This window comes from Strigops habroptila, chromosome 6 (assembly GCF_004027225.2).
Source record: "Strigops habroptila isolate Jane chromosome 6, bStrHab1.2.pri, whole genome shotgun sequence".
NCBI lineage: Eukaryota > Metazoa > Chordata > Aves > Psittaciformes > Psittacidae > Strigops > Strigops habroptila.
The window spans coordinates 41,970,521-41,986,429 of NC_044282.2; the positions used below are offsets into that span (position 1 = coordinate 41,970,521).

Below are 15,909 nucleotides of genomic sequence, written 5' to 3' on the forward strand. Positions count from 1 at the left end.
ATTAATCAGCCCTCTACTATATGCTTGCAATGTTTCCTGGATATACTGGGTTTATGTCTACCACAGACATCTTCTTTATTTGGAATTGTTTTAAAGAATATCTTACAATAAAGTTACTTTAAAGCTATACCCTGGTTATGTCAATTATTCTAGTCAAATACTGATAAGATTGGAAGGAAAGATGACAAATGTTAGGGTCAAAAGACTTTTACTGACCATTATGTTCCAGTGGTTTTCTACTGCCATTTTTGCACCAACATAGAGTAAAAATTCTAATGAGTAGAGCATGAAATCATCTTATCCTTAAACATATACTTTATACAGTTTTGCTAGCTTTGACAGCTTTTACTGTTCTATCAAGTTTCTGCCACAGGACTGGTTTTGAGCTCTCACATTTGAAGCATCTGCTTTTTAGCAAAATATGCTAAAAAGCATTGGGAAAAAACCTCCAAGATGTTCAAGCTTCCCACTCTCACAGATAATTCCTATTCTTTCACCGCCAGAATGTTCCCTTCTTTTGTTCCACTGACATATTTATCTAGAGAAAGTCCACATATAAAGGAACCAGTGGGAAATGTTCACCTGAGAGGAAATTAGTTCAAAAGTTTCAGTAAATTGCAAGCTACTCCAGAATTTACAAAAGAAATTATAGCTGGTAGAAATGAGCCTTAGTATGATATGTGAGTCCTTGCTATCATGCCCTTGGGTCTTCAGCATGGGGTTTAGCATTTATTTTGACAAAAGAACATTTAACTTCCAGGCCTTTTGTATTTAATTGCATTCATAGTTGGAGTCAGTGCTTCCATATGAGTATGCAATAGCTTATAGGAGGTAGCCAATATAAACTGTTGCTCAGTTGGATTAATGTCTGGCAGACAGACTCAGAAAAATGTGCTCCCATACAAAAACATGCAATTCAAAGTTATATGTTAGTAGACTTTAGTAGAATTCATAGAATTCATTTGATAATTTGATATAGTTCGATCATTTTAGATGCTTGACTTTCTTAAACAGCTCAAAATACATTTTGCTGCCATTTTGCCTCACTGATACATACCAATATAGATTTGAATCAGGAAACAAGCTTTTCAGAATGCATGTGAATGAGTCAGAATACATCTGACATTAATACATGTACACCTGCAAAGATAAATACACAAAAATATCAAAAGTTTCCTTGTGATCTCATTTGTATTATCTAAATTATTTATCATTCAAAGACATACATGAAAAGGACTTCTATTATACTCACTGGCAGTGGCACAGTGACAGAAAAATTATGTTTAGAAAAACAGGATGAGCACAATTATGAAGCATAACTTATGTGGCATAGTGAAAGAGATAAATTCAAGATTAAAATAGACTCATGTCCCTAAAAATCAAGCTAAAACAATTCTCGTAGTGGAAGAGAGTGCCTCATCTTCCCTTACTTGTTTTATAAGGTATTAAAAGTTATTAGAGAAAAATAAGTGTTAGCATTTGTGGTGATAGTGGTATTGCAACAACAGATAAACCTTAAAACCTTAAACCATTTTAGTTTCCAGAGACTTCTGCCTAATAATAGCCTTGCACACATTTGCCACTCTAAACTGCTGCCAGACAGAGCAGAACACTACCATTCCTTACACCTAAAATCAGGAGAGTGTTAATATTCAGTGGAATTACAACCATATGAACAGGGGTTTTTTTGCAGTTAACTTGCACGTCACCTCTCCATTCAGAAAGTTTTGTAAAGTGACATGAATATTTCTGTTACTGTAGCTACCAAGAATATTAGCATCTTACAAAATTTCAGGTGTTTCCACCTAACTCTGTCCATTTCCATAAGATGGAATTGAAATATTCCCTCTACAGGCACTGGGGAAAGCCAGAGGTAAACCTCTCTCACAGGCAGTAAAGGGAGACAACAGAAATTGTCTTATTACCTCTGCCACCTTAAGCAAAGCTCTGAAAGTTACCTGGAATAAGTATTGTCTATTCTCCATCTTCATCACATTGTGTGAGCATGGGATGACCTTAAATTCTTCTTCAAATAATAAGAAATTATTAATCTGTTAAATAAAGGGGTTTCTTATAGACAGTAATCAAACCCATTCATATATGGACTTTTACACTCACAGATCACTAGAATATGTGCAAGCCATCAACATATGTATAGCCTCATTCAGCACTACTCTGATGAAACACTGGCAGCTGCCAAAATGCTCACGGCAATGAAAGAAACCATGCTGGCTATTTATCCTTTGCACTATGTATAGCTCTGAAGAATGACCTAAGATTGTGAATTACAGTAACAAAAACTGTTGGCTGTTTTTCATAATAGATGGCAGAGAAAGAGGTTATTGTCAAGAATAACAAATGTGATTCTGAACAGATTTCCCCAGTAAAACATGTATTGTGGAATGAGTACTGGAAGACAGTCAAAATCTTTACTCATTTATAGGCATTAATATTGTGTAAATAATGCACTGGGGTTGCCTTCATGCTTTGCTCAAAATGTAAGCATGGATCATGATGGGGTTAACTTCCTGGGTCATAAGCCACAGCTGAAGGCTTTTGTCCTAGATCTTAATCTTCCATTCTTACTTCCAAGAGAGAACGAGCACTCAACCCTCTTGTAGTGAGATATATTACTGACTAAAGCGTGGTGATATAGGAAATTGCATCTACTCTAACCAAAGCTACTGGGATAATCCAGCTCACAAATTATTCTGAAACAAAGAAGAAATACTGCTGCAATCCAACATTACACAGGACCTCATTTTTAATCTTATAAGTTAGTTGGTTTAGAATGGCATTGAATCCAATTGAGCGAGCTGGACTCATTGAACTTGTTCAAAGAGCACTTTGAAAGCGAAGGATTTATTTGACCTCTCTTCGCAAAGGCACCAAGAGGTAAGCAAAGCATTGAGTTCTGATTTTTCCTCACATCTACTTTCTACTAATTCCAGTCTGCTCTTTTTTTTTTTTTTGAGATTATTGATCTATATTTAAAGAACAGAGTAATGATAGTAATGATAATTTTATTTCTTATATGTTCCTCTGTTTGTTTTGCAAGTAATACAGTTTTTTACAGTTTACAAATTCATAACTGTCCTTCTGTCATACTTTTCTCAATGGTATCAAGTGACAGCACAAGAGGCAATGGGCACAATTGAAACACAGGAAATTCCACTTAAAAACTAGAAAAAAAAATTCATTGTGAGGCTGATCGAACACTGGAGTATGTTGCTCAGAGTGGTTTTGGAGTCCTCATCTTTGGAGATAGATACAGAGAACCTGACTGACACAGGCAGTGTCATGGGCAGCCCACTCAGGACCCTGCTTTGAGCAGGTAGGCTTTGACTGAAAAATCTCCAGGGATACCTTTCAAACTCAACTATTTCTGAGATTCTATCAAATAATTCCACTTTAAAGCATCTGCTGAACATGCATTCCCAGCATAAAAACTCAAATCATGATCGTGTTCCCAGAAGAGAACTGAACAGCTTGGAGCTCAAAGACACCTTTGGCACTGGAGGTCAGTACAGTATTTCTTGCCTGATAATCTTGGACTTTGTGCCAATGTTGGCACTGTGGTTGCATTCACAAGGTAGCTTTCTGGGGCAAATGCTGGCAAGGAAAATCTTTTCCACTCAAGGCAATTTCTTTAAATAAAGATGGTATATAAAGCTTATAGCCACTACCTATTTTATTTTAAAGATGGTTATTAACTGAGGATTCAGTCAACCTTTTCTCGGCTAATCTTTCTTTTACTGAATGCCACTAGGGAGTGAGGTAATTGGCCAGTGTTTCAAATAGCTCAGTTTTGTACATAAAGTTTAGAGGTTGCTGCATGGTCAGAAAGGTACTTCAGTCCTACTTTATTATTCCATTTATAGAAGCATAAAATAATAACAGTACATAAGCTACTTTTCCATCAAAATATTTTTCTTTTCCTTCATTACACAGGTTACCTTTGCAGAAGGAGTTTGCAGTTTCTTGTGGCCTACCTGAGCATTCTTAGCTACACTGAAGGGGAAGGAAAAAAACTATCCCAAAAGTCAATTCCTTATTCCAGGCAACCAATACCTCTTCATTGATTCAAACCAAGAGCAGATTCCTTCCTCTATCCGTATCCAAGCACAGATGCCATAAGAGAATTAAGAAGCAGAACTTTCAGATCCACCCCTTCCTTGCCCACTAGTTCAGCTTACAGCGCTTATCACTTTCCTGCCCATGTTTAGCTCATGAGAGCTCACAAGAGCACTGGGAAAAGAGCACTGGAGTGCATTCTGAATGTCCATAAAAGTCAGGATGGATGTTTGTCATTAGTAGTTTAATATTGACAGGTAAGTTAGTGCCAAAACCACAGAAAACAACAGTACATTTCCCCAAAATCTGGAAGTCACTTTATAGCTAAATGTTTAACTCCTCTTGGATACATGAAAGCTATTATTTAGAACACTTGTTATTTCATCTGCTGAGAAATTTGGCAGCAGAAAAACTTCTTTCAAATTGCATGTTAAAGCTTCTTCCTTGACTTCAGAAACGTTTATTCTGTAAAAATAAACATTATTAGTTTCTAAGAGGTAGTAAACAATTTGCAGTACTTCCTGCTTCCCTTTCTACTCTAACTTACACTCTTTCAAGGAAAAAGAAAAAGTCCTATAGCCAGGAAGCAAAATAGACCCAACAGTGGAATACATTGTGCCCATACACCGCCAGAACAGGGAACCACATGTAAGATTTGCATTGAACTACACCTCTGAACATGCAAGACCATGAAGAAAAATATAGTGCAGATTGGACACTTTAATACACTTTGTTATACAATAATACTTAAATAATGTCTTCAGAAAGAAGAATGATCATATTAAAGGGACCTCGTCTTATTTCTGTCTGTGTTCCTAGCAGTGATGAAAAGCAAGGGGGTGAAGTTCACATTGTGAACTTTGTGGGTTCCTAACATCTTCTGTGACTACAGAGCTGCACTCACACAGTATCCTTGACCAAGAAGGACCTACTGGGGAAATGGGAAGGGGTGCCTCAGGAGACAGAGGCATTCCCTACAGGGATGTAAATGGTTGCGGAGAATAGAGGATCTTTTGGTTTTTTTTGGCTGGGAAGAAGATAGCAAGAAATTATGCTTTGCTTTCTCCAACCTACGCAGCATTCAAACCTTTCTACCTTTCGTGAAGTGTTATCTACTATGCCTTCTGCATAGCATCTTCTGCCAATCTGGATCAGTTTCTAAAAGGAAAAGATTTGCCTTCAGTCCTTTTCTCTACCATTGTGCACATTCTAACCCTAGTGACCATGGAGGAATACACACTATGTGGAAAGTGAAAAAATTAGGCATCTAGGGATGCTTAACACAAGGATAAGTCACATATATTAATAGGGAGAAGATGCACTTCTGCATGATCTAGGAAAGGGACAGAATTTGGCAAAGATAGGCATCATACAGTGAGAAAACCTTCAGTATTTCCAGTTGCCAGCAGAATTGTTGGCAAAACTCATGTTGAAGAGCCTGAAATTGCTCAAAACATGTTTCCATTCAATCTGACCCAGCTGCAGCTAGTTGAACACCGGAGCGAGCAAATTGTTGAAGCATTGCTAAGACTTGCCTTGTCTTAGTCAGAGACAGAGTCAGAGTGGTATTGCCTGTTTAGGGAGGGCAGCCAGAGGATATAGCAAGGCTCATAGTGACACGTTACTCCATTTTGCTATTAGTTGGCTAGATTCTCTCTGCACACTTGGATAAATCCTCTAATAAGCAGTATCAGAGGCAGCTTTTCTTCCTGAAGTGCTGCTATGCATAACGTTATTAACGCCAACCTGAATTTCTTCATGGCACTCTACGTCTAATATCTGTTGTGAAGTGAAGCTGATGCAACACACCTGGTAAATGATGTATCAATACCAACACATCAACTTGTTTGGGTTGCTGCAAGCTTCCAAGTAAATGAGTCATTTTCACATTTGGCTTTTTTAACGACCTGGTTGTACCCCCGCTTCTATCCTGTTGCATTAGCAATGAGCAAAGGCATCCGACTTTAAGAAAACGACCAAACCAGGTAACTCTATATAGTGCTACACAGAACCTCTTTTAAACATTTTTTTTTCTTCTAGTCCCATACTAAACCATATCAACTTAAAAGGGATCCCTTCCTGTTCAAAATGTCCACAGAAGGGAAAGAACAAGAACACATGCCAGGTGCTGGGAAGAATATCATTATGGTTAATTCCACATTTGGATAATTTTGTCTGGTGATGGAGTTGTGACTAAACAGCCATTTAATTATTTATTGAAGACTCTGTTTAAAATATAGGTCATGGTTTCTAGATATCTGAGGAAAATGCTTTCCATTAATCTATATAGAACAAAATAAAGACTGCTGGAATCATCAGCTGTCTAGTCCTGCACAATTTCTACCTTGTCCTTTATTTCTTTTGCGTCACCTTAAGGCTGAAAATTGCATGGGTGCCCTGGGATGCCAAATTCCTATTCACCTTCATAGTCGTCCAAGGCCTTTTGGATGTCTGAAGAATTTCTGACATCAGAGTATCTGACTAATGTAGCGGCACCCCCGCCGCCCTCGGGGGTCTGCAACTGCAGCTGCTGCCTGCCTGCCTGCCTGCCTGCCTGCAGGGCTCTGTTCTCACTCCCCTCACTCTTGGGATGCCTGCCAGCTCTCCCTGCCTACTCCTTACAGCTCTCGTTGCTCAGCCATCACCATCTTCTAGCTCTCCTCAATCCTACGATTGCAGTCCGCAACACAATTGCGGTTACCTCTCTCCCAAGTCTCCTCCTCTCCTATAAAAGATAAAAGATTGCACTTCTTATTATCTAACTTCATGCACAATTCAGAACGTTTCTGAAAGTGGTGTCAAGCTCTATTCTCTAGCAGGTGGGACCAGTCCTGATCCTATGGAGTCTGGTAGGAGTTTCTGGTTTAACTCACTGGCTTTAGTGTCAGTTAGAGCAGAATTAGGCCATTTGATACTAAATTCTCAGGATGTGCCTGAATAAAAATAGTACAAATACTGTGGAATTCAAGCTCTTCATCTATAATATATTCAACTTGAAGTGCACAGCTGCCATGCATATATTTATGTAACTGCTATCTGTAGAAATATTTAAGCATCCAGTTCAACTTGGAAAAAAAAATTTAGAAAAGTTAAGAAAGGCTAAATGGTGACAGAAGCAAGGGGAGATAGATAGTCATTAGACAGATGTGTCTTCAGAAGGCAGCAAACCACTAATATTTTCACCTGAATCACTGAAGAAACATAGCATAGCTATACATTTTATATACAGAGTGGGACAAGAATGACCAGACATATGGAACAGAGGGGAATCTAAGCAGACCACAACTTTTCAGCCTATAACCAGACATCTTAAGGTGGCAATGATAAGCAGAGATACACTATTCCCTTTTTACAGTAAAACCACTTGAGGCAATCTGCCTCAAACAGGAGGCCTAAAACAAAGACAATGTGATTAATTTATAGAACCCATTTCTATAACATGTTTTGGAAATCAATCATGTAAAAAGACTGGATAAATTCATGAACAACTGAGACATCAGAAGCTTTTAAACACAGTACTACCTCCAGCCTGCAAGGACCAGGCACAGCAGAAGCTGGATAAGGATCAGAGAGGAAGGCAGCAGCCCTTCCTGCAAACCCCCTCTCCTGTATTGTTCTTCACCATCAACTACTGAGAGCTCTGGTCTCTTCTATTATGGCAGCTGTCACACACTTGCCCTACCTTGTTCCCAACCTTCAAAGATAAAAATGCTGCCAACAACCTGGTCTGTATTTGCAGTAGGTACTGGATATATTCTGGAGGGCTGCAGGAACATCCCTGCCCTGCTGATACAACTGTGCAGAACCTCCTTACACCTGCCTCTACTTTTTCCAGATTTCTGTTCCCTTCCTTTCTAAACTCATCTGTGACAAAGTCCTTAGCACCACATGGTGTTACAACACAAGCAGAGTTATATTAATCAGCAATACTTTTATTCTGTTGTATCTCTGACAGGCAGTAGAGCAACAAACATCCCAGTAATGAGCTTTTAAGCGCACCAGACTTTACTATTCAGCTGCTGGCATGTGGTCTCTGATCAAAACTTAACTTATACAACCCCTGTATAGGCAGCACACCAAGTAGCAATAACAACACCACCACTAATAAACAATGTAAGACACGGCTCTGACCTCAAGTTAAGAACACAGATCAACTATCTTCCTAACTATACCAAAATCTATTACTTCAGAGGCTCTTTTCCTAAGCTGTGCCAATCCACTGCTGAATTACAGTAAGGTAGGTAAGTAGGAGCACAATGTCCATTAAATCTCCATAAACAATTAACTTTCGCAGCTGAGCTCTACAACAAAACACCCTGCCTGCTGCCATGGGATGTTGCTTCACTTCATGTAAGTCATTGGTGAGGTAATACACAGTTTTAACCAGCAACAGCAGAAAATTAGCAAAATCCCAGCACAACACATCCTTTGATAGGTCTTAATAAAAATATAGATCAAGTTTATAGCAGACGAAATTAAAAAAAAAAAAACAATTACCTCACTTCAATGTATTTTAAATGTTTCTAAAGTATACAGAATTTTATTGCTAAAAATACCCCAACAAAACATACATTCAATGTAAAAAAATGCCTTAAACTTACCTCTTAGTTTACACTGATTTAATATATTTTTTCTTCTACTTTTCAACTTTCCTTGCATCTTGGGAATATAGTGGTTTTCTCCACCCGCTTCCTTCCTCTCACCTCCTCCCCCTCCAATCTGGCCTCCTTTCCTTCCTTGGAGGTTTTTAAGCTTTAATTTGAGAGTGTAAAGCTGAAAAATATTTGATACAATTTTTTTTTTTAATTAGAGAATTGAGCTCCTCACCATGGTTGAAGCATTTCTGGGAACAGCACCAAAAAGCTGGAAGCTACTGCACTGAGTAGCCACAGCATCTCTCTTAAAATCATCATTCATTTATTTTTCCCAGACAACTACTGTTTCAGCATTTTACTTACAGACATGAACATGACTGCAGTTTAGGCGACTAAAGCTAGAAATGAGTCCGAGCCTCTTTGTTCAGTTTTGGAACATAAAATCTAGATTCCCAAATTCCAGCATGGGCTCATCTCCAGCTGGAACAGGAAAAAGATTCACCAAATGGGATTTGACAATGCATGAGCTGAGGATCGACTTAGTCACATTTTAAGTGAACTCAGAAGGGTATTGATGATTTTATGTTCTAACTGGAGGAGGCAGTTGTCAGTCTGCCTGCAGCATGCATGTCACCACACCAGGGAAGGGGAAGTATTTTAGAGCTTGTGTGGGACTGGGCTTACTTAATGGAGCATTTGGGAAGTCTCCTCTCCTATAATTTGGATATTGTTAGGGAAAGGGAGGATAAAAAAACCAAAAAAACCACAATAGGTTAGATCTAACAATTTAGGGACTCTGCAACACATATTCACACTGAGGGGTGTTGAAAAGACTCAGCATTTCCATATGCCAGTGAGAGGCAGCCTACAGCCTATTTTAGGCTTCCATTGATTGACACTAGGTTATACTTTACAGCCTCTACGTATTTATTTTTTAATTCTTGATGTAATATGGTAAGAGATTGCTTTCACCTAATAAAGAACATATTCTTGATATGATATCAAATTAGTGGTAATGCTAAATTAGTCATATTTTCTTTAAATGCTTATAGATATTTCAGGCATGAGGATTATAGTAGTCTTCCTCTCCATTCCTTGTTTGCTCAGTCATTACATTTCAGTCTTTCCTCGTAAGTCAGTCTATTCAAACACTGATTTTTATTTGTTGTTTCTTGAACAACAGTAAATTGCTCCTACAATCTAGCTATTTGTGTAAAACTTAGCAATTTGCTCTCTACAACTACCTGAAAGGAGGTTGTAGTGAGGTGGTGGTTGATCTCTTCTCCCAAGTAACAGGTGATAGGACAAGAGGTAACAGCCTCAAGCTGTACCAGGGGAGATTTAGATTGGATATTAGAAAAAAATTTATTCACCAAAAGGTATTGGAACAGGCTTCCCAGCAAAGTGGTGGAATCACCATCCCTGGAAGTGTTCAAAAACTGTGTAGATGAGGCCCTCAGTGACATGGTTTAGTGGTGGACTTGGCAGTCCTGGGATAAAGGTTGGACCTGATCATCTTAAAGGTCTTTTCCAACCTAGTTGATGGTATGATTCTATAGTTACTTGTCTGCTCTTCTACACAATTTATCTACATACTCTTCTAAAGACAGTATTGCCCTTTTAGGTATTACACTGATCACAAATGAGACTTTCTCTACCAGGAAGAAGAAAAAAAAAGGTTTTAGTGTAATTTAGTGTATATATTTCTGTATATTTTAATATGTATTAGTCATATAAAATCAGTTCTGAATGAATTTATCCCAGCTGCATTAGCTTCTCTTTTTACTCAATCTGAATATGATACATTGATAACTCCTCTTGCTCATGTTTCTAATCTCTAAGTATCTTCTATTTTCTGTTTCCTGCTGTTTACATCATCTGCTGACTTCATTAACATGCTGTTCACTTGCTTTCTTTAATACTATTAATGAAACTGTTAAATAAGGCTGAAACAGAGACCAGTCATTATAGTTGTTCATTGGACAACTAGAATGCGCCATCAGCCAAGTTTTCTGCAGCAAGGCCTTAAAAGCCCATTTGTCAAAAGCATTTCTTTTAATTGGTTTCAATAAGTAATTATTTGTAGAATTGACTGATGTTTAATTGTGGCATTACCCAAAAGCCATTTGGGAAACCTTGGCATAGCAAAGCTGACTGTTTATGTATTTGTTCTTGTTTAAACCAAATCTACAGGAAAGTTTGGTTTTGCTTCAGAATGGGTTTTGAACCATTTACTTCAATTCTTCTTTCTATTTATCTTTTCATACTCACTATTTCATACCATAGTTTACCCTTACAGATTTGAGATATTTGAATTAAGTCCATGCAATTGATAAAAAAATTACATTGCTTAAAAGCTGTGCAGGAGAATACATGATAACAAACAAATAATATTAAATAGAAGGTAATATTTACTTAAATAGACACACATACTGTGAATATGTATGAATGTACAACAGACACAAACAGTTCCAAATACATTTCCAGCATAACTAAGGGAATCACGAGAGGTGTCTCTCTGTTAAACATCAAAAACAAATAAACACAGAGAAGGAAAAGACCTATTTTACCTAATAGTTAAGGGTGACCTGCAAACAGACAATTGAGAATAAATTAGGCTAGAAATGAGAAGGTATAACAACCACCAGGAACATGAGGTTTCAGATAAGTCTTCCAGTACATGTAGCCAAGGCAACGAAACTAATGTCTTTAACACAAAGCCGGCTTGGTTTGCAGAAGGAAGCTTGCTTGAAAAGGCAGGTACACAGCCCTGGTCTCAGACATGCCCGTCCCTATCTTCCTTCCAGCTCTACAAGCACAACAGTGAACAGCAACGACTCTTAAACCCTAACTTTGTCTTTGAAATTACTTATTTTTCTCAAGCATGCTTTCTTCATACTGAAAGTCTGAAATTAATACTGCGCAATTTCCATGCACCTCAATTGTCTCATGAAATCTGAAAATAAGAAAATGAAATTATTATTCTACATTACTAAGTAGACACGAGCAGATAAATTTTTAAGTGTCCAAATTCTACCCCCTGAAACATTGGTTATTAGTAAATACACAAGGAAGAAAGCTTCACAGGTAAGGGCATTGCTGAAAACAATGGACTTTCAAAACTGGCCAAGGTCTTTGCTGAAAAGCTCAAGTTCACTACTTCTGACATAGAACAGCTATGTCAAGGTCTTTTGCCTTCCCAGTCATATTGACACAGGCGTGGGGAGAAAGGAAATAACCTAGACTGCAAGAACACACCCTTGCTGTTTTCCTTTCAGTACCCAAAAGCATGGAAATCTCTCACGGGTTAGAGAATATGAAAAATACTTGAATCCAGGTCCCTGGATCTGTTTTGGATTTGTGAAGTGTCAGAGCTGATAGCAAAGGACAACTGGGCGTTTTTGCACTCATAACATTTTGGGTATGTAGGCCATTTAATTCTGAGGTTTTCATCTCAGAAAACACTTCCAGATATGCAAAAAATTCAGCAGATCCCTTTTTATACACTAAAAACTAGTCTCAATTAAAAAGAGTATCAAAAGATTTGCTCATGGATATGTATGAGATGTCATGGAATGAAGTGTTCTTGGTCCTCTTTGGAGCATTCTCCTGTAAGTTTTTAACTGTTACCAGTGAAAGAATGAGCTTTAGTAAAAGGACCTATTTAACCTTTATAGTGTGTTATTTACATAGACTACTCAAAGAAAACTAAAAAGCTTGTTACTCTAGGTATGATCTCTTTATACGGCTGAATAGTTATTGGCCTCCAGAAAGTGCACAATTCATTGTTTTCATCAGCCTATGATCATAATGATACAAAGAAAAATCACAGTAATTATAGGGCAGTCTTCATAAGAGCTATATTTAATAAGCTATGTTCATCTCTGTTCCAACTCCAGTAGCTTCTGTCAAAAGCAAGGATATATTTAACCATTATGTGCTAGCTTGCATAGCTACCATTATTATCCTTGAGAAAGCAGTAATGCTCTGGTCCATTTAGAGGTTAAACCTTACTTTCTGTCTGACAACAAAAATACTGAACAGTTGAAATAAATTGAGAGTGCAATAAATATTCATAGCATTCAAACAAAGCATTCTTTCTGAAATCTCATATAAAAAGCTCCCTTAATTGTATTCTTTGCTTTTCAGTTTGACAACAAAAAGGGTAATAAAAGGCAAGCATATGCATATATATGTATGTATGTATGTATGCATGCGTAAACATATATACAAACATATTTGAAAGAAATACTAGTTCAGCAGTGAGTGTATCACCAAAACTCTTTGCTTTTCTTGGATTACTAGTTGTTGTAGCATTTAAGAACTACAGTTCAACTTCGTAAGTCCATAAATTGAAAAAAAAAAATAAAATCCAAAAAGCCCACCAAAAAACAAAAAGAAAGACAAAAATATATTCTTTGTCAGGAGGAGACAACAATCAACATATGAGACAGCAGGAGGAGACAGACAGCTGTATAGCACAAAGAAAAAATGAGAAAAAAGTTGCTCAGCATACATCTCGGCACATGAGTCCATAAACTGAGCATTAGACGTAATCTGTTGCCATCACCAGGTGGGTTACGTAAACATTCAACAGTTATGAGGCCTCTGCGAATGCTATTTTGAATTGCTACTGGAAATGGATTTCAGTATGATATGAGTTCATGGCACCAGTATAGCCTGCTGCTATTTTACCTGTTGAATTTAACAGGGGAAAAATAGTTCAGACTACCTTGCAGGAAGAAAAGGCTTGTTACTGACTTCAAAGGGCTCACTAACACTAGCATACAACTAGCAGTCTCACTGATTCTTACTAATTAAAACCACTCTTTACTTCATAGTACATTTTTAATAATAATAATAATAAAGGAATTTACATAGTTTCTTTCTTGTGCTCTTTGCAAACGCATTGTGTTCTGCCACACAAGCATTTACTTTCCACTGTCCCAAAGAGGAAGCCTTGCAATCACAGGGGAGGAAGGATAAAGCTTGGAGAATTAGAGCTACAGAACCACCATGAAATAACTCACCATCCAGGGTGGGAGGGATAAGGGGGGAAATTAAATTTCACATAAAAGTTATGAGGGAGGCCAGACAATGGAGCCAAACAATAACTCGGATAATATTAAGAGAATAAAATTCAAAGATCCCAACAACATGTTTTAAGGCCATGCCAGAACTCCACATGTCCTTCCCATTATTAAAAAGCATGAAGTATCATAAAATCCTCCCATCTCATTTACCACATACAAGATATGAATCTTCCTTACCCCCACCCCCGCCATCCAATACAGCTCAGAATTATGGTCTTAAAAGTGTCAAGACAAAATGTACTGTTCTGTAAAATAAAACTTTGAAAGCATACCTTGCGTTTATAGGCTGGCTCACAGTCACAGGGATCATATGTGTCTGTGCATGTATATGTGAGTGTATGAGACAAGAGTACTGAACCTATTGATTAATTTCTGATTAAAAGAGAAGAGAGTGAAGCACAGGGGAGAATTCTGAAACAACCTTGTATTGTGATATGCAGAAGAATGCAAGCTGCAGTTCGTTGGTGTCTCCATAGAAACAAGACATATTGGAGGGTGTAAGACATTGTCAGAGGACTGAAAAATTTCAGCTTCAGCAGAAAACAGAAAAGCACCTGAGGGATTTTTTTTTTAACCAGGAAAACAAAATTAATCATTCATTTTCCATACCGGAAGCTTCCATTTTATAGGTGAGTTACTTAACATACATCAGGATTAATTTATGGACTGGCTAATCTTATGATTTTCTAATCCATAAAATCTGGAGAAAACGCATGGTTACACTTCTAAGTATAACACTGAAAAGGAATATAAGTAGGCTGTCAATGAATAATTGAAAGCTCTACTCAATGTACTGTGAATTCTTGGTAACATTTTCACACTTGCTCTAGATGCAGTGCTTATGCACTCATATGAATATACACAGAACCCTGTCTTGGCCTGTGTAAAAGGTGTCCCTGGGAGAATTAAAGGTAGCAGGGAGATGTTGCTTCGATAAGACACTATGCTCTAAACCTGCTCAGTATCCTTCTTTCTTCAAATGAACAGAGACTCACAGCATGCAGCTGCAGTGACTATTTTTAAGAACCCACACACAGGATGGATTAAAAAAGGCTCATCTCTTTATGCCAGATCTGAAGCTAGAGGCAGAGGGCTGTTTTCATATGTGACCAAGAGACCTGTGTCAGCTGGTAGCTTCACAAGCTTGGTTACTGGTTCCTGACTTTCTACCCAGTCCTGGCTATAGCAGCTCAGGGACAGTGTCTGCCAGCTGAACTGACCTCAGCACTCTCAGCTCCTCTCCTGAAGATATTCCTTACCTGTGGAACTTCCCAGTGCTGGAGATAACTCTACCTCCTTTTCTACTGAAACATAAATGCCAGGGAAATTATCAGTTAGCAGCTTCCCCACCACATTGTTTCTGCTCCATTTCCACAAAAAAGCGGAAAGACTGTCATGCTGCCTCATGACCTGGGGTACAGACAAGGTAAATACATTCCTGCTCGAGCTATGCAAGCAAACTCAAGCTGACAGCTGTGGTTAACTTTTGGCTGGAGGCCCCTGCAGTTTTAGGAGCTTCACTGAAGGCTGCTTCAGGAGAGTGCATGTCAGGCTCCAAAAGAGAAAAGGTCCTTCAGAATAATCAGGCCTTTTCCTGGTAGCATTGTGTGCCACAGTGCCATGGTGATGTCTAACCCTTCTACAACAACTAGCTGCTTTAAGGCTGCTTAGTCAGGAATATGAGGATTAAAGAAATAGATAAAAACTATGAGACTTCCCAGCTCTAAAAAAGAATTAAGGGCTTAAAAAGACACATTGGTTTTATCAGCTCTGATCTTCATAACAATTATCCAGGCATTAGAGCTCTGCCAGAGGATGCAGGCAGATTCTATAGCTCTCTGCAGATTTACATCAGGATGCATCTAAGAACAGAGACAATCCTTTAATTAATAAAGCAATCCTTTAATTCATAAAGGCATCTTCCAGTCTGTTGCGAAGATTGATACAGAACACAAAAATGGGAATAAGAGTGATTATGGCTCACTCATGTCCAGCTGTGCTTTTTAGCATTTGTGAAAAGACAGGAACTCAGAGAAGGGTGAATGGATAGATGCTCATTTTACACTACAGGTTCTCCAACCTGTGCACCAGGGCTGAAAGCAGTGAACTTGCTTACAGTCACTTCTCTTTCACAGACAGGATCACAG

At 38.1% G+C, this 15,909-nt stretch overlaps 1 protein-coding gene across 10 annotated transcripts in view; it reads right to left on the reverse strand.

Annotated features, from left to right (window-relative positions):
- The window catches only part of DLGAP2 (DLG associated protein 2), a 463,956-nt gene that overhangs the window by 301,212 nt on the left and 146,835 nt on the right, over positions 1-15,909 (reverse strand). The window contains exon 2 of one of the 10 annotated variants that reach the window (XM_030490184.1): positions 8,676-8,847. The exons of the other annotated variants lie outside the window; for them this stretch is intronic. Coding sequence (XP_030346044.1) covers positions 8,676-8,733 — 58 coding nt within the window. The 5' untranslated portion in view covers positions 8,734-8,847. The remainder of the gene's footprint in view (positions 1-8,675; positions 8,848-15,909) is intronic. 10 annotated transcript variants of the gene reach the window in all.